The sequence below is a fragment of the Crocuta crocuta genome, unplaced genomic scaffold (genome assembly GCF_008692635.1).
Source record: "Crocuta crocuta isolate KB4526 unplaced genomic scaffold, BGI_CrCroc_1.0 scaffold30, whole genome shotgun sequence".
NCBI lineage: Eukaryota > Metazoa > Chordata > Mammalia > Carnivora > Hyaenidae > Crocuta > Crocuta crocuta.
In genome coordinates, this window is record NW_027528345.1 from 12,198,929 (window position 1) to 12,217,466 (window position 18,538).

Genomic DNA, 18,538 nt, shown 5'->3' on the forward strand with positions numbered 1-18,538 from the left:
AAAATGAAATGGAGGGCTGATGGGGGTGGGGGAGAAGGGAAGGGGGGTGATGGGCATGGAGGAGGGCACTTGTTGGGATGAGCACTGGGTATTATATGGAAACCAACTTGACAATAACTATAAAAGGAATAAAAAGAAGTTGAAAAATGATACAAATAATAAATTCAGGGGCACCTGGCTGGCTCAGTTGGTAGAGCATGCGACTCTGGATCTCGGGGTCATTAGTTCGAGCCCCACGTTGGGCACAGAGATGGCTTTAAAAAGTAATAAATAGGGGTGCCTGGGCAGCTCAGTCGATTGAGTGTCCGACTTTGGCTTGGGTCATGATCTCATGGCTCATGAGTTTGAGCCCCGCATCGGGCTCCGTGCTGCTGGCTCAGAGCCTGGAACCTGCTTTGGATTCTGTGTCTCCCTCTCTCTCTGCCCGTCCCCCTCTCATGCCAGGTCTGTCAAAAATAAATAAACATTAAAAAAACAATAATACATTCAGGGAGCCTGTTCTGATTCTCTGGTTCCCTGAATGAGCCCTTCTCTTCCCTGAACTTCTCACTTGGTTAGGAAGTTCGGGATGGCCATCTTAGGTAGATAGCTTATCTTTCAACTTGACTGTGAGCTTCCCGAGATGGAAGGGTGGGGAACAATCGTGGGTGTCTTACCACAGGGCTGGGCTTGGAGAAGGTCCTTGGATCCTTGTTTGTTGATCTAGAGTTTGCTTTGGCAGGATTAGGCCTGTACCCATCAGAATATATGCTGGGCCATGCCAACCCCCACGTTCGGGCTGAAGTGCTTGGGGAATCCCCCATGTCTGTGCTTGCCGAGGTGGCCACATGGTGCCTAGACACCTCAGGAGGCATGGGGAACGTAGGTCCACACTGGGAAAGCCTCCTTTTAGGGTGGTGGGGGGCAGGAGACCTTTTGGTGTCTGAGTTGCATTGGTCTGGAGGTATAATTAAGTCCCTGGACCCCTTCCCCATAATTGGAGAATCCCCAAAGTCCTGTGGCCAACCTGTCAGACCAGTCAGTGACTGGCCAATCCTGAGAGGGCAGATAAAAACAGACACACAGCTTTATCCATGGACATATCTCAGCATTTTATTCATCCCTTGGAGGGAGAAGGGGGCACTGCCCCAAGATAGTCAGCCAGCCAGGTGGGGTGGCTGGGATATGTGTTCTTTATCCAGATAGTAAATATAGCACTGACTATGCAGAAACAGGAAGGGAAGCAATAAGTTAAAAGCCACATAAGTTATGAAAAATAATATATATACTCTCTATACCTTGCATCCCCACTGAGGACTTGCTCCCTTGGAAACCAATAAATAGGCAGAGAAAGAGCAGCAATCAGCACCCTTAGGCGACTTCAGTGATGAGTCTATGTCTGAGTTTCCTCCAGCCTGAGAGTCGGTGGCCCTTCAGCGCCCCCCAGAGGCTTGGAGGACCTTGAGGCCTCAAAGGGGTCAAGGCCTTGGGGGACCATGTCCTGGAAAGTGAGATGAAGGGGTGGAAGACTGAGGCTAGCAGCAGAAAGAAGCAGGGGCAGGTAGGGAGAAAGGAGGGCAGGACAGAGGGTGGCATGTGGATGAGGGGGGCTGGAGCTGCCAGGATTCCCCTTCGAGCCCTGAAGGTGAGAGCCGAGATGAGGAAAGAGGAATGCTCCTCCCAGCCCCCAATCTTCTCTTTGGACGCAGAATTCATTTTTGGTTGTCACTGGGGCTCCCCCAGCCCAATCTGAAGGGCTCAGAAACTCCCAGACCTGCCTGGACTGCACCTTCTTCACGGCCCCACAGTAGGCAGGGGAGTGGGCGCGGCGGGAGGAGGGGGCGGAGGAAGGAGGAAAGAAGGAGCCCTAACCCCACAGGTGCGGAGTGTTCCTGGGCTCCTCAGTGAATGCAAAGGAGGGGAGGGCCAAGTCTGATGGCCTGATGGAGAGAACAGGGACCCGAGAGGTGGGATTCATGGGAAATAGCCCAGGGCTTCATGGTAGGGATGAAGCTGGGGGTCTCCAGGGCCTGGTCCACCAGGGCCAGGTTCCAGGCTTGGGGAACCCCTAGGCAAGAGACCAGGGTGCAGAGAGCTTGGATCCTGGGCAGGGTGGGGAACCACAGGACCGCAGGGAGGAGAAGGGAGGGCCACATTCTCCTGCTTGGTCCCGGGCTGCCCTCTGACTTCCCTCTCATAGGGGGTTGGTTATGGCAAGAATAGCTTCTGGAGAAGGAGCCGGGAGCTGGCTGGGCAGCCTGTCCAGTTCCGACTGGCCTGCTGTGAGGGACCCACAGGAGGAGGGAAGAGGCACAGGTGTCTGGGCGGACCTCAGAGGTCCAGGCTTAGGACCCACACACCTGGGGGACTTCCTCCTTTCACTGCCTAATACTGTCAGGTCTCTGGGGGCCCCGGGTGGTGCAAGAAACCCAGGGGTGCTCAGCACCCGGCCTCCTCAGGAACTCCAGATGTGGGGAGGTGCCCACGCAGTCCTCACCAGCCCATGATCCATGGCTGGCTGGGGCTGGGGGAGCGAAGGCACCAGCCTCGGTCCCGAGGCAGAGGCAAGGCAAGGCTTGATATGTGAGTTTAGGGCAAGGGTTGGGCGAAAGGGTGGAAGGTTCCTCGGTCAGAGCCCTCTGTTTGGGGAGGAGCCTCAGAAGAGCAAGGAGGTGGAGAGAAAACTGACCCCCAATACCAGTTTATCCAGCTGGGAAAACGTCTGGCCAGAAGGTTGGAAGGGTGAGACCGGAATGTTGAGATGGAGTGGAGCGATTCTGAAGAGCTGGCTGCAGTCGTGTGCCACCCTCGGCAGCCCCCCAAAACACGGACGTTGCTGGGACCCCTTCTCCTTTCCATTCAGAATCCGGTTTGCCTCCCCTCCCAACCGAGAGGCTCCGAGCTGCTTTCTTGAGTTTAGCTTAAGTCCCTCCTGCGGCAGGGGAGTGACTTGGGCTCCTGGGGTCCAGCTGCCTTTACTCCGAGGCCTCTGACTCCTGCGAGAGGAACTTCTCAGACATTTCGGTGATTTTGATCACAGGGCCTTTTCTGTTCCTCTTCTTCCGGGAGGGCGCTCTTGAAAGGCCAGACTTGGAGGCAGCTACAGGGAACATAAGGGGTGGGGCAGGGAAGGGGCTGGAGGTGTGGGAGCCACTTAAAACCATGCCTTTAGGGTCGTGGCTCCCCACACCGTGCCCCGTTCCCCACCGGGGGTTCCTAGGGCACGTGGACTCACCGGTTTTGGATCGGGACTGCACAACGCTGACCATGGTGGTTGAAGGCAAGTCCATCCTGGATGGGGAGAGGAATGGTGGGTTGTGAAGGGGGCCTGTGGCTTAAGTCCCCCCTGAGCCTGGGACCCTGGAAGTGGCAGGCGGAGGGCAGTTCTTGGTTGTTATCCCCAGTCCTGGCTGGCCTACTGTGTGACTCTGGCTAGCCAGCTTGCCCTCTCTGGGCCTCTGTTTCCTTTCCCCTGCTCAATTATGCCATAATGATTAATTATGACAGACATTCGCAGGTAGAATCGTATCAGTCCTCCCCACCATAGGCTGTGTCATGACCAGCTCCTTTTCCAGATAAGAAAACAGAGGATTTAACGGATGGGCCGAGGTCCTGATTTGTAAGTGGCTGAGCCAGGACCCCAGGACCCGAGGTCTTCCTGGCTCACAGGACCTAGCTGGAGGGGAGGCTGGCTTTGCATGGGACGGGCACCCAGTCAGTCCTGCAGCTCCACCCTGCCCTCCCCTGCACTCACCGGCTCTCCTCGCCCTCCACCAGCTTGCGGTAGGTGGCGATCTCGATGTCCAGGGCCAGCTTGGTGTTCATGAGCTCCTGGTACTCGCGCAGCTGCCGCGCCATGTCCTTCTTGGCCTGGTGCAGGGCGGCCTCCAGCTCGGCCAGCTTGGCTTTGGCGTCCTGGAAAGCTAGCTCCCCCTGCTCCTCGGCCGCCTTGATGTCCTCCTCCAGTTTAAGGCACTGTGGCCAGGACAGCAAAGGGAAGGGGTTAGTTAGTGAGCCCTGGGCGGGAGGAGAGTGGGCCGGGAGCCCTCCTCTGTCCCCAGTGGGGGTGTGTGAGGCCGGGAGGGCTACGCAGCTGTTTACTCTTGGGGGGTGGCACTGTGTTGCATGGTGGCAAGAGGGAGTCCAGTTAGACCCAAGGAGACCCTCCCTGGAGGTCACGAGAGAGGGAAGTTCCACAGCCCCTGGAGGAGCCTCAGAACAGCATTTGCTATAAGGCTTGTCCTGGCTGGACGCCTAAGCCACTCCCTTCCCCCTGTATCGTTGGCCTGAGGCCTGGGAGGGAGGAGGTGGGCTCTGGTGCTTGGGCTGGTGCTCTGTTCCGTTCCCCCAGTGCTGGCCAGTGTACAGAGCGCCTTTACATGCGATGCTCACGTGATCCTCAAAGCCCTCTTAGGAGGACTGGTGGGGAAACTGAGGCCCAGAGCTGCTAAGTGACCTGCTCCTGGTGTTGCATGTGCTCAGCACATGAATGTGAGTGTGAGGAGTGTGCACTCCTCCCTGCCTCCCCCCGCACCTCCCAGGTGGGGCCTCAAGATACTCACATGGCTCTTGATGGAGAGGATCTGGGATCGAAGCTTCTGGATGTGCACGTTGAGGTCGGCGATCTCATTGCGGCTGCTCTGGAGGCTGTTCCCAAACTCAGCTGAGCAGGCGGCTCGCTCCTCCAGCTGCAGGGCGAGGAGGAGGTGGCAGTGAGGGGCAGCTCCCTCCCTGGTCCCTTGCCCCTCGATGCTCCCTTTTTCCCTCACCAGCGCTCCCTGCCCGCCTCCCCAGCTCTACCTCCTGTGCAGCCCAGCGCACCCAGGCCAGCCTCGAACTCCTGCCCCCGTCCCATGCCTGGCTCTGGCTGGGCCCACCCCTGGCCTGGTGCCAACCTTCCCCCAGGGCATCACCTCTCGGCCGGCAGTGCTGGAGTGCTGGGCTCTCACATTCTCCACACCTGCCCGTGAACCGGCTGTGCTGCCTCGGTGCTCCCCATCCCACCCTTGTGTTCCCCAGGCCACCCCTGTGCTTCTCATGCCACCTCTGTGCTCCCCACACCTCCCCTCTGCTCGTCATGCAACCCTTGTGCTCCCCACGCCATCCCTGTGCTCCCCACACCGCCCCTGTGCTCCCCACACCACCCTTGTGTTCCCCACACCACCCATGTGCTCCCTACACCTCCCCTGTGCTCTCCACGCCTCCCCTCTGCTCCCCATGCCGCCCCTGTGCTCCCCACGCTGCCCCTGTGCTCCCCATGCCATCCCTCTGCTTCCCACGCTGCTCCTGTGATCCCCACACCACCCCCGTGCACCCCATGCCCCTCTCACAGACTGTCAGCTCACAGATCTGGGGCGACTTCAGCCCCTCCCCACCCTGCTCAGTCAGCCCCGAACCTGACCTGTCTCCGGGAGTATGCCTCAGCTTCCTCCAGGCTGCGGGCCGCGATGGCATCATACTGGAGCTTCACCTCCTCCACGATGCCACTGAGGTCAATGTGGCAGCGGCTGTCCATGCCCACGGTCACTGACACATCCTTTACCTGGGCTGTCAGTTCCTTCAGCTCCTGGCCGGGCACAGACACGGGGGGCTCAGGGCTGGTGGAGGCGGACCAGACCCTCAGCCAACTGTAGTCCCCCACGGTCCCTGCGTCCCCAGGGTGAGTGGAGAGTGGCACTCCCTGTCTCCGGGAGGGGTGACCCAACGATGAGTGCCTCTTGGCCACTTGCTTCCAGCTACGACTCTTGGGAAGCAACTCGCTGCCCCTTCCCATCCACAGCTTTGCCTCCCTCTCTGGGTAGAGGGGACGGGGTTCACCCTAAAGCCATTTCTCTTCAGTGTCCCTGCCTCTCCCAGGGTGGGACGCTTTCCTCCTGGCTCATGGGGCAAAGGCCCTGGATGCCTGGTAGGGGGCTCTGGCCCCTCCGCCCCAGCATGGCTCCGTGGCATGCAGCCTGGCCTCCCTCTCTGGCGGGAGCCCCCGGGGGCCTGGGGAGCCGCGGCCCTCTCTGAGCCCTCCACATCGGAAGTGAACGCTACTGTTTGCTGAGTAAGTATTGGAATGGGAGCCTGTGGGTGATTAGAGGCAGGAATGGGGCCAGAGGCTGACAATACTGTTCCCCTTGCTCCCCTGCCAGGGACAGAGGCCGAGGTAACTTCAGAGTCCCCCCAGAGACTTGGGGCTCCCCACCATCCGGCTGAGGAGCTTGTCCTCAACAACACAATTCAGCCTCAATATTTTCAGCTTCTCCCCATCTTTTAGGGTGCCTCTTCCCTCCTCTGCTCTGTCCTTTTCTCTGCTTAGAAAATGCCAGCCTGGCTTAGTTAGTTGAGCGTCTGATTCTTGATTTCGGCTCAGGTCATGATCTCACGGTTCATGGGATTTAGCCCCGTGTCGGAAACTCACGTCCTCAGAAACCCTGGAAGTGGTAAAACCTCTCATTTCCCTGGGGGCTTATTACTGGCCAGGCTCTGTGCTAAGTGCTTTTCAGACCTCCTCACATTTCATCCTAGCCAGGCTGGCGTGACCGCTAGCCCCAGGTTACAGAGGAAAGAGAATGCGGCACAGAGAGGTTATGGAGAGGGCCATGGGTGCAGAGCCAGCTTCCTAGAGCCCTTGCTACTCCTGCTAAGCTCCCTGGAGGGGCAGGGACAGAAGTGGAAGCCGGGCTACTTTCTAGCCCCAGGCTGCACCCCTGACAGCTTGTGGCCTGAATGCTCGGGGGTATGCAGAGAGGAAGGTGGGGGACAGGGGACAGGGGTCTTCATAAAGGGGCTTCAAGGTGTCACCTTCCAGGCCCTGGGTCACTTCCCCTGGACTTGCTGAATGACCCAGGCCTGGGCAGGGCTGGTGCGGGAAGGAGGAGCAGGGTCTGTGGCCAGCACTGTACAGACAGGGTGAGTCAGGTGGCAGGGAGGGGGGCGGGCACCCTGGGAGGCAGGGGTGGGGCTCACCTGGAGGAGGAAGGGCGTGGGGCACAGACGGCACAATTACTCCTACTGGCATTCACAGTTCACCCTCGACCTTTACTTCAGTCAGCAAATTTTGGTCCTTGTTCCCATTTTTCTGATTCTCTGTCTTGCCTGTTTGTTTGAATCAGGATCCAAAGAAGGTCCATCTATTGCAATTGGTCCATGTGTCTCTAAGTCTCTCTTACTCTATATGCCCCTCTATCTTTCTCTCTTCCTCTTTCTCTCTCTTTTGCTGTTTTTCTCACTTAAATAAAAATTTCTAAGTTTATTTATTTTTGAGAGAGACAGAGTAAACGAGTGGGGGAGGGGCAGAGAGAGAGAGAGAGAGAGAGAATCCCAAGCAGGCTCTGCGCTGTCAGCACAGAGCCTGATATGGGGCTCGAACTCAGGACCCGTGAGATCGTGACCTGAGCCAAAACCTAGAGCTGGACCCTTACCCGACTGAGCTGCCCAGGCGCCCTGCTGTCTCTCTTGTTGGAAACAAGGTCGCTTGCCTTGTAGCCTTCCTGCAGTCTGGAATTTACTGATTGCATCGTGTGCTGGTGTCTCATCTGCTCTTGTGTCCCCTGTGTTTCCTGAAAACTGGCAGTTGGTGAGGCTTGCTCAGATCCAGGTTCAGTTTTTGTCTCATGACTGTATTCTGACCTTGGTTGCTGACTTCAGGCCCCCTCCTCACCCTCTGACTGTCTTGTTGCCCAGAGAGGTTGGGGCTGAGCCTGCAGGGGCTGGTGCTTCTGACCCGGAGCTTGGATCGCTGCAGATTCCACTGGGCCCAAGTGGAGGCCCACGGAGGAAGGCCGCCCCTGCCCTGTCTGCTGGCTGCCCAACCCCACCCGCTGGCCTCCCTGGGGACAAGGGTCATGCAGGAGGAAGCTTAAGGCAGTGGTGGGCGTACAGAAGGCCCGCTGCGGGCAACCTGTCCCCATCCCGGAGCTGGCAGGACCCTGAACCTAGTGGCCAGCTGCCCCGTGAGGTCTCCCGATGAAGGATTTTCATCGCTCTTCAAATGCACTTNGGACCCGTGAGATCGTGACCTGAGCCAAAACCTAGAGCTGGACCCTTACCCGACTGAGCTGCCCAGGCGCCCTGCTGTCTCTCTTGTTGGAAACAAGGTCGCTTGCCTTGTAGCCTTCCTGCAGTCTGGAATTTACTGATTGCATCGTGTGCTGGTGTCTCATCTGCTCTTGTGTCCCCTGTGTTTCCTGAAAACTGGCAGTTGGTGAGGCTTGCTCAGATCCAGGTTCAGTTTTTGTCTCATGACTGTATTCTGACCTTGGTTGCTGACTTCAGGCCCCCTCCTCACCCTCTGACTGTCTTGTTGCCCAGAGAGGTTGGGGCTGAGCCTGCAGGGGCTGGTGCTTCTGACCCGGAGCTTGGATCGCTGCAGATTCCACTGGGCCCAAGTGGAGGCCCACGGAGGAAGGCCGCCCCTGCCCTGTCTGCTGGCTGCCCAACCCCACCCGCTGGCCTCCCTGGGGACAAGGGTCATGCAGGAGGAAGGTTAAGGCAGTGGTGGGCGTACAGAAGGCCCGCTGTGGGCAACCTGTCCCCATCCCGGAGCTGGCAGGACCCTGAGCCTAGTGGCCAGCTGCCCCGTGAGGTCTCCCGATGAAGGATTTTCATCGCTCTTCAAATGCACTTAACAAAGACCTCTGGGCAAAAGCAAGGGGAAGGCCCGACCCTTTGCTAGTATGCGCTCGATGGTCCCTACAGACCTGTGTCCCACCTCTGCTGCTCCAGGTCATCATTTCCCACCCGGAACCCATATCCCAACCAGGGCGTGGCTGTGGATGGTTTCGGGAATGCAGCTTTGGGGCTTTTACTTGGTCAACACGCTATGGGGGGCCGGTGGGCGTAGGGAGTTCCACGTAAAGCCCCCAACCCCGGCCAGAGCCGGCACTTGTCATGGGCCAGGAAAACACCAGGGCACTGTCAGAATGCACTGTAGGGGAGGCTCCCCACCGGCAGGGAGAAGGGTTGGCAACACAGAGCCGATGGAACAGACTCAGGCCCTTTCTGGAAAGACGCAGGGTAAGCATGAGCTCGGTAAACAGAAGGAGGAAACGGAGGGTGTAGAACCTCTGTAGACCTGTTGAGACAGGTTGGGCCCTCTGGCTGCAGGGGACATAACAATGCCGGCTGTGTGCAGCCGCCTTGGGATGGGCCCTACAGAGCATGTGCGCCTCCGAGTTGGCAAGAATTGAGCCGGCGTGCAGTTTAGAGCTTCTCTTCAGCCCAGAGCCGGAGGACACGGCCACGCGCCTGACTACGCTCTTTGTGGTCCCCAGGTCAGGGTAGCCAGTGACTGAGGGGGTAATTGACTGCTGCTCGGTAAAATAGAGTGCTTAATGGCACTGCACTCTGAACATTACCACCTCTTATTAGCACTGTATCCCTGGCCAGGTGTTTTAAAGCCTCTCTGAGCCTCCATTTTCTCATCTGTAAAATAGGTGTAATTTTAGAACTGAAACCAGCTAACATTTAATACTTATCATGTACCAGATACTGTTCTGACTGCTTTCGCATATGTGTGTGTGTGTGTGTGTATTTTAATTTTTAAATGTTTATTTTTAAGAGAGAGAGAGGGGTGCCTGGGTGGCTCAGTCGGTTAAGCATCAACTTCAGCTCAGGTCATGATCTGGCAGTTTGTGAGTTTGAGTCCTGAGTCAGGCTCTGTGCTGACGTCTCAGAGCCTGGAACCTGCTTCGATTCTGTGTCTCCCTCTGTCTCTGCTCCTCCCCTGCTCACATTCTGTCTCTCTTCTTAAAAATAAACATTGAAAAAAAAAAGAGAGAGAGAGAGAGCTGTCAGCACAGAGTCAGACACGGAGCTTGAACTCACAAATTGCGAGATCATGACCTGAGCCGAAGTCAGATGCTTAACTGACTGAGACACCCGTGTGCCCCTGCTTTAGCGTATATTCACAAAATAGATCCTCAAAACCAGCCGGTAAGCTAGGCTCTATTATTTCCCCCCATTTTATAGATAGGGAAATTGGGCTCTAGAGAGAGATGAAAGAATGTGCTAGAGCTCACATAACTACCGAGCCAGGATTCAAATCCAAAAGCTGCTCTGAAGTTTGTGCCCTCTTAATTGTCATCCCTACCTTTATAGGGTTGCCATGAGGAGTAAATGAGATTCCATCTGGAAGGCGTTTAGCACAGTTCCCTGGGATATAGTAGGTACTCAATAAACAGTAGCTAACATAGCATTGTAATAGGGGATGAAACTGTCCTGACCTGTGTGTGTGTGTGTGTGTGTGTGTGTGTGTAGAGGAAAAGTCCTATTTTCTGAAATGTAGAGGTGGGCTGCATAGCCAGGCTTTTCTGATCTGGTGTCTGCTAGAAGTCGGAACTCGAGTGTCCAGCCCTCCTGGGGTTACTCACGTCCCACCATGCTTCTCTGTCCCCTGAGCCAGCCCCGGCTGGCACCTCCCTTCGCTTAGACCTGCCCGGCCCCACCTGGTAGCCACTAGCCACGTGTGGTAGTGAGCCCTCAAAATGTGGCATCGGAACTGAGATGAGCTGTAAGTGTAAAACGCACACCAGAGTTCGAAGACTGAGCATGAGAAAGAGAATGCAAAACAGCCTCTTAATTTTTTGGGTTGATTATATATGCTGAATAATCACGTTGCGGGTATACGGGGCCGAATAAATCGAATCATTAAAATTAATTTTTTCTGTTTCTTGTTTTAAAATGTGGCTACTAGAAAAATAATCACGGATGGGGCTCATGTTCTATTTCTGTGAGGGCCAGCTTAGGGGCCCACGGGCGTGGGGAATCCTTGGAGCACAGGGTCAGCATTGCTTCTCAGCCTGTCCATGTCCATGGACACACAGACCTTACGACCCGACACTGACTAGGCACCTCACTGCCTCCTAGCAGCTGCCGTGTGCACTGAGCACCCCCGCATGCACAGTGGCCTCACGAGGGCACAGGCCTAGCCGCTCCCCTCTCTGTACCATCCCTCCCAGGGCCCCCAGGAGCTGCCCAGCACTCTTAGGATGAGCTCCAAACCTGGACTCGGGGCCCGAGCCCCCGTGTGAGCTGAGCCCCGCCTGCTCAGTTCTGTTCTAGCCACAGCCGCTCCTCCCACTCCCCTTCCTCACCAGACCCCTCGCGCCTTCAGTGCTTTAGACAGATCTTCCTTCTGGGTGAAGCCTCTCAACTCTCCCCTGGGCTGGACCTCGCCAGCTAGGGCCTTCACTCATACCTCCTCTGAGATGCACCCCTCCCCACTGCTCCCCCATCCTTGACCTTCCCCTCCCTCTCCACCACCACTGCATCATCTGGCTCTCTGCAGCCAGCACTCTTCACCCTCCCAAATGACCTTGCTCAGATGTTCATGTACTGGCATATTACCTGTCCCCTCTTAGCTGGGGGGTAGCCCCGTCCCCTCTTAGCTAGGGGGTAGTCCCCAAGAGCATGGACTTTGCCCACCCCGCCCACTGCTGTGGTATCAGTGCTAGGCGCCTGGCAGGCTTGCAATCTACACTTGTTAAATGGATGACTGTGTTTAGTAATCAGCAGAACCCTGTGGGCCCGGTATTATGACTCAGCCCATTTTACAGATGAAGAAACTGAGGCAGCAGGAGGCGAAATAACTTGCCCAAAGTCACAGAAATGGAAAAAAAAAAGATAAAGAGTCAGGATTTGGGGTCCCAGAGCTGCTAAATCCAAATGGGGCACGGACCAAGAAGTTGGTCCAATGCCTAGGTGTACTACTGCTCATGCCTGGCCCACCTCCAGTCATGTCTCCACGCTGGCAGGGCCAGCTGTCCTGGCTCAGAGCTTGGGCTCCGGGGTTGCTGAGAGGCACACGGTCAAGTGGAGATTCTGAAACACTGGCCCTGCGGCTGTCTGCCCGGCTCCACAGTGAGTTTGGACAGAGGAAGCCCCTGGCCCACTTCTCAAGCTGGTCGGCGGGCATGGTGCCCTGGCCGGCCTCCCACGGCTTGGCCTGGCTGAAGAGGGCTCTGCCAGGGACGCGAGGCCTCTCAGGGCGGCCGATGCCCTGGTCCCCCTGGCAGGGTTGCCTTCCCGCTGTTCCGAGGGTTGTGGCAGTCTCTGCTATGCCGCCAGAGACAGGTCTCAGGCCCTGGCAGCCCTAGCTGGGGACCCAGCCCGCTGGAAAGCAGTGTGGCCCACCTGTAGCCACGAGGCCCAACCTCACTATCCACAGGACGAGGCCATGAAACTGGGGTCGGCAGCCCCGAGGGCTGCGTTAGCAGAACTTTTTGGTGCCTGCTCTGATCTTGGCTGCGCTGCCGTGGTTTGGCACCAGCAGTTTGCAGCACCCATTGCTGCTGTGCCCAGCAATGATTCTGCCTGCTCGTAGCTGAACTGACATCGCCCCACACCTCCTTACCATCTGCTGACCGCACTGGCCGTGCCCTCGGCCTTGCGGGGCCGTGTTCTCCCCAGGCTCAGCTGAGGACTAAGGGACAAATCAGAAGGTACCTGGAGGCTCCTCTGTCTGCCTTTCCAGGGTCACTTTTGTTCCGGCAGAAGCTGGCCTTGTCTGGGAACCAAAGAATCTGACTATAGGTCTCCTCTGCCTCAGCCCGAAACGGGAGGGGAAGCACGTGCCTGTCATACCTCGCCTGGGGTGCCCGCCATTTAGGCTGCAGGGATGGGGAGGGATTTGTTCCGTAAGAACAGCTGGTCAAGGCCCCCCGGTTCTCTGCCCCTAACACCCCTTCCCAAGCCTTGCCTGGACGCACCTGGCCCCCCACGCCCCCTCTGCACACCAGCACACCCCAAGGAACCGCTTCTCCTTGAGAGAGGGGCCTCTTGGCAACCTGCCTGTGCTCCGCGAAATGAGTGATGTGGGGACACGTGGGATTATTCACAGCAGCGCAGGAAGGGGTTTAGGGAATTGTTGCTGGACGCCCTTCCCTTCCCCGCCTCCCCTCCCCACGCAGACAAGTCAGCTCTTGGCTCCGTGGGGCACTGGCTCCGTTTCCTCACCTGCTCGTAGATGTTTCTCATCAGCTCCACGAAGCTCTTCAAGCCTTTTAACTTGGTTTCCAGTTCGGTCCGACGAAGACACTCGGCATCCAGGTCCTGGGGGTGGGAGCAGTGGTGAGGGATGGGGGAGGGGGCCGTCCCAGTGCGGGAGTGGGGTGCCCGTCCTCCTGAGGGAGCTGGGGGTGGGCCCCAAGGGAGCCCTGGCTCAGGGCCTGGGTGAAGCAGCAGGGTGAGGACAGATATGGGTGTCGGTCTATGGTCCCGGAACCCAAGCCTCTGAGGGCTTTGCTCAGGGGACCCCGAGGGAACAAGGGCGGAGGTTTCCCCGAGGAAGGAGCCCTTGGGACATGCTGCGCAGGCTACCTTCTTCAGCTGGACGAAGGTGAACTCCATGTCTGTGCGCTTGGAGATCTCATCCTCATACCTGGGATGGGGGCAGGGGGGCGAGGCAGCGGCAGAGAGAGAGAGAGAGAGAGAAATAAATAGAGAGAGAGAGGCCGGTCAGTTCCGTGTGTGTGCGTGTGTGTGTGCATGTGGTCGGACGAAGTCCAGCCCTGATATGCAACAGATGTGCATAGTCAGAACTCAACACAGGTGGGTTCTCTCTCTTCTTAGATTTGTCTCCTTGCTCAAGTCCACCTTGTGTTTGAAATAAGAGCACTGTTGGATGGGAGACTCTGGGTCCCCGACCGTAACCTCTTCCTCTAATCTTGGCCCCTGGGGGTGGGGTGTCTGCCAGCTAAAGACTTCCCGCCCCCCCCCAGCCGTGCCCACCTTGGTGGATGTGGGGGTTCTGCGCTTCCTGGTTCCCTCCCTCCTCTCCAGGGAATGCCTGAATCACTGGCGGCTCTAATTATAGCCGCCTGCCCTCCCCAGTCCCTGACCTCGCAGTGGAGGCCGGGTCACCCATCGCCCACGGCAGCTGGCTGGACCTGCCACCACTCAGGCTGCTTTTCTACCAGCCCACCCGAGAAACCGAGAAAGGGGAGTAGACCCAAGGTGACAAGAGCCCACTGGACAGGGGTCTCTGAAACTCAGTGTGCCTCCAAGAGCCTGTCTGCAAGGGGCCCTTAGGGTGCGGGTCATGGGGGTGGGGCGGAGGGTGGGCCGAGGAGACTGGGCTACAGTCTGGGGCCTAGCAGAGCCAGCCACGTGCCCAGGAAGCTTTGCTTGCACTCTTTCCTGTGCAAGTGGGCTCCAGAGCCACACCGCTTGGGCTCGGATCCTGGCCCCTTGCTAACCTGCTGCGTGACCTTGAACGAGCACTTGTGTGTGCCTCAGTCATGATCATAGTGATGTCATGAGGGTTATAAAAGTTAATACATGGAGTGTTTACAACGTGCATGGTGCCTGCTAAAGCTATTATTATTACCTGGGCTCTGCTCTATCTAATACCAGGCCCCGGCCTCCAACCCTTCTACCTTGGCCTCTAACTTTTCTGGAGAGAAACCGTGGGAGGCCTCTTTGCAGAGGGAGTGGGTGGGTCTCTGCACTTCCTTCCCAGACTTCCCACTGGGAATTTGGTGACCTCTGAGGAATTCCCTGCACTGGGGGCAGGGGTCTAGGGAGCCCCAAGCTGAGAAGCCCCTCATTGGCTGGCCCTCTCCACATAAGCCCAGTGCTCAAGGCTCTCTCCTCTCCTTCCATTTGGAGACCAGAATTCTACCTGTCTGGGGGCAGGACCTTGGGGGAAGCTGTCCAGTGGGGGGGGGGTGTTCCCTGAGGTGTCAAACCTCCTTACTCCTCACTGCCCTTTCCCTCCTTTTGTATAGGCTTCCCTCCTCCCTCTTCACCAACTCTGTTGGATTTCAGCCCTAGTTCACCCCCTCAACCAGATGCTTTTGTGCAGTGAACCTCTTGCACAACTGTACATGGCACCCCTGAGTCACTTGCTGTGTGGCCTTGGGCGAGTGGTTTCTCAAGAGGCTATGCCTGGCCTCTGCTTCATCCTCAGTAAATAGGAGAGTTAGCTAGCTGATCCTTGGGGTCGTGGCTACGTCAAAGCCGGGAAGTCTCCATGCTCATGGAGATTCAGGTAAATACCATCTCCCCCACTGCCAGTCTGCCAGCCACGAATTCCCAAACCCATTCTCAGCCCTTTCCAGCTTGTCACACCCACCCCAGCACCCCCCACCCCCAACTTGTTTATTTCCAGAAGTGAAGCTGATCTCATCGGCCTTATAGAGGCAGGGCACACCCCTCCTTGTTAGGGCTTGGTCTGGCGTCTCCTGGCTCCTGGGGCCCCCCAGGCTCTGCACAGCCAGGCCGTAGCTCCCCTGGGCCTGGCCTGTGGAGCCAGAAGCCCTCCAAACTCATCTTCCGCAACCCTGGTGGGCTCCCTACCCAGAGAGGGGAAGAGAGGCCCTGAGCCCAAACAGCGAGCTCAGATAGCAGATGGAAGGCAGGCAGTGGGCCAAATGGGGAGGCTGAGCCAGATTAAAACAACAAGTAGTGTTTGTACAGAACTTCCACTTGCAAAGCGCCTCCACGGATGTGATCTGGCTGGGCTCATGGGAGCAGCCGTACCCCGTGGCTGGCTGGCGTTAGAGACGGGACTTAGCATGCAATGGCTGTGTGACTCTGGACAACTCCCTGCCCTCTCTGGGCCTTGTTTCCTTCCCCATGAAAGGAAGATCCAAGCCCCCCATCCCGCCATTCTCTGGTTCTCTGAGGGCCAAAGACCTGCTAGGTGTCAGTGTATAATGTCTTGGGTTCTGTATGCCGACCCTGCACGCCTCATCATGGTCAGACGTTGAAATCCGGCAGCCCAGAATGGGCATTGAGGTTCCCTACGGGTTTCAATAGAAACTGGTAGGGCAGGGCTGGGGATCGGTGGCCCCTAGGCCACGGAGGGGCTCAGCCTCATGGCTGAGCCCTGGACAGGGCTGCAGAGCACACTTGTTGGCCAGAAAGTTCCAACTAGATTGATAGATGAGGAAACTGAGGCTTCCAGAATGGGGAGAGCTTCCCATGTGACTGTCTCCTCTGAATATGGCCTGAGCAGGGGAGTCTTACGGAGAGGTGGTGGGAGAGCTGAGCCACAGTCTAGACCCCTGGACTCCGGATAGGGTGCTCTATGCTCCAGCCCCACTCGGCCGGCTGCTCCCAAGGCTGCAGGCCTCACCTTGGGCTGGCGAGGCTTGGGGCTGGGCCGGGTGCTAGGGGAGGGGAGGGGAGGGATTCAAGGCACGTCCTGTCCTCCCCTGGCAGAGGGCCTCCTCCAAAGGACACCAGACCACAGGAAGGGGAACCTCTCTGCTCTGTCCCAGCCTCCTTGTCCTGGAATTCCTGTCTGCTGTCTGATCAGAGAGGCCGCCTCTCCTCCGAGTTACCCAAGCGCCAGGTCTGCCTTTCCAGACTGCCCAGTTCAGTTCTGCAAACCTGGGTCAAGATCACTACCGTGGGCCGGCCACTTCAGCCTTCAGGGGACAGACGACTTGGTGTATCTGGCTGCTGTGCGCTGTTCTGAGTTCCCCACTGCCTCCTCCCACCAGGCTCTTGGTTCAGTATCACCATTACCCTTCCAGGCACGGACGGGGAAATGAGGTGTGGACGTAACGCAATGTACCTGAGGTCGCAGAGCTAGTAAGGGGCGGAGGCAAGGAGTGAACCCCTTTCAGTCTACAAGCATCTCGCAGGCTGGGGCTGTGACTCCCTCGTCCCTCTAGACCCCAAGGTGACTACTGAGGTCAGGCACGTGTCACCTTGGGGTCTAGATTGTTTCTTTATTCCACCAAACCCCACCGTGCCTGCCTCCTGGCTGCACCTGCTTCCCTTTCCAGCCCACTCGAGATCAAATTTCCAAACCGTATCCAAGGAAGGAGCCCATCTGTTGCTCTAGCTGGTGACAACTTCCATTGCCAGTGGGATATGTGGGTGAGAGCAAGTGTGTTTACAGGCACCAGAGGAGGGGATGGCAGACGGGGGCTGCGATGGGGCCCAGGTACTTAGCTGTCAGCCCACGCGAGACTGACCTTGTTCCATGATCACGGTTTGGAAAGGTTGCTGTGGGTTCACTGTCATATCCCCCCGATATTTAGAATACTGGCTGCCACAGAGTAGGTCCTCGGTGAGCAAGTCTGTACTAAGGGAATGTTCTTTAAGGAAGTCTTCTCTTTTCGTGGCTTGGGAGCCCTGGCCCTTGCATCTGAGTGCAGGTCGGTCCCCACCGTCAGTCGCTGCTGCCTCCCCCACGTAAGGCACGCCCTACCTGATTCGAAACTCCTCGACCTTCTCGAGCACCTGCAGCAGGTTGGCCTCCAGCTGGGCCCGCTCCTGACTCACTTTGCGTGCTTCCTCTTGCAGCCGGCCCTGGTACTCCTCGTAGAGGTGCCCGAGGTCGAAGGTGACAGAGTCCTGGCCCTGCAGGAAGTGCCAGCGGGTCTCCAGCAGCTGGTTGCGCTGTTCTAGGGCTTGCACCTGGAAGAGCAAGGGAGCAGCAGTGCCAGGGTCGGGTACGGAAGGGCTGGGCGCCGAGGCCCGGGGCCAGCGCCAGTGCCCACGTGGGGGCCTCCCTGGGCAGTGGCAGCTCATCTGCACCGTGCTCGCCACCCTGGGCCTCACGAGGCACATTCAGATGACATCTCCAATCACCGATGGTTCCAACAGAAGATGGACAGATAAGATGAGGAGGGAATCAGAGGGAGAGGCGGGGCCAATTAGCAAAGGTTTCCTAAGGGAGGAGCAGGGCCGGAGAGAGGAGGGAAGGGGCCAAATGTGCCAAGCATGTGAGAGGCCCTCCATGCCCGCCTGGGGCTTGGGTGGGAGACCTGGGGAGCACAGGGTGTCAGATGCCCGTCTGCCGCCCCCCCACCTGCAAGCCTAGTCTCATCTTGCCTTGGAAACTCAGCAGGGTAGGGCCTGGTTACTACTGAAATGCTAATCCTCTCGACAGCTCTGGGCTTGTAGCCTCTCGGAGCCTCAGTTTCCCTAGCTAGAAGCTGGGGGAGCGATGGCCTGCCCTGGCCATCTCTCAGGGCTGATTGGGAGAGGAAGCTGGGGAGGTGCTTTGGAACAGCGCCATTAGCAAATGTTTATGCGGCCCCTACTGTGTGCCAGAACCTTGTTCTAGGTGCTTGCTGTCTTTGCTTCTTTAGATCCCCACCACCTGATGGGCTGGGTCCGGTTATCCTCCGCCACACTTCACAGAGAGGTTAAGTAACTTGCCCAAGGTAACAGAATTAGCAAGTGGCAGAGCCAGGTGTGGCATCCAGGCAGCTGGGCTTTAGAATCTTTGACCCCCTGCAACATGTGGCCCGTCTGCTGTTGGAGTCACCGTGGGCCCTGGCACCCACCTGCCCTTCCCGGACTGGCTCCTGCCTCTAGTTGGGAGCAGTTTTGCCATGAGGGGGATGGCTGGGCGGGCTCCGGGCACTGCCAGCTCTCTCAGACGGCCTCCTTCCCGCTCTCCTGCGCACACTGATGCAGGCCTACCACGGCTCCCACCCTGGCCACCGCACCTGTCGGGATCCCTCTGGAAACCTTTTTTTCTCTCCACCCAGTCCAGCCCAGCTCAGCCTGGGGGGCCCCCTGCCTCTCCCCAGGCTGCCTGTCCTCACCAGGCTCCAGCCCTTCCCTGCCCTCCTCTTCCACCATCCACCCCCCCCCCCCCCCCCCC

At 57.8% G+C, this 18,538-nt stretch overlaps 1 protein-coding gene across 2 annotated transcripts in view; it reads right to left on the reverse strand.

Moving 5' to 3' along the window:
* Positions 1-1,066: 1,066 nt before the first annotated feature.
* The window catches only part of KRT80 (keratin 80), a 22,714-nt gene continuing 5,242 nt past the window's right edge, over positions 1,067-18,538 (reverse strand). The window contains exons 2-9 of one of the 2 annotated variants that reach the window (XM_077753440.1): positions 17,132-17,340; positions 13,285-13,345; positions 12,922-13,017; positions 5,381-5,545; positions 4,542-4,667; positions 3,734-3,954; positions 3,215-3,270; positions 1,067-3,079 (exon numbers count right to left, since the gene is read on the reverse strand). In XM_077753440.1, the coding sequence (XP_077609566.1) occupies positions 2,955-3,079; positions 3,215-3,270; positions 3,734-3,954; positions 4,542-4,667; positions 5,381-5,545; positions 12,922-13,017; positions 13,285-13,345; positions 17,132-17,340 (1,059 nt within the window). In that variant the 3' untranslated portion in view covers positions 1,067-2,954. Of the gene's footprint in view, positions 3,115-3,214; positions 3,271-3,733; positions 3,955-4,541; positions 4,668-5,380; positions 5,546-12,921; positions 13,018-13,284; positions 13,346-17,131; positions 17,341-18,538 lie in introns of both variants that reach the window. The other variant, XM_077753439.1, reaches the window with a different exon arrangement.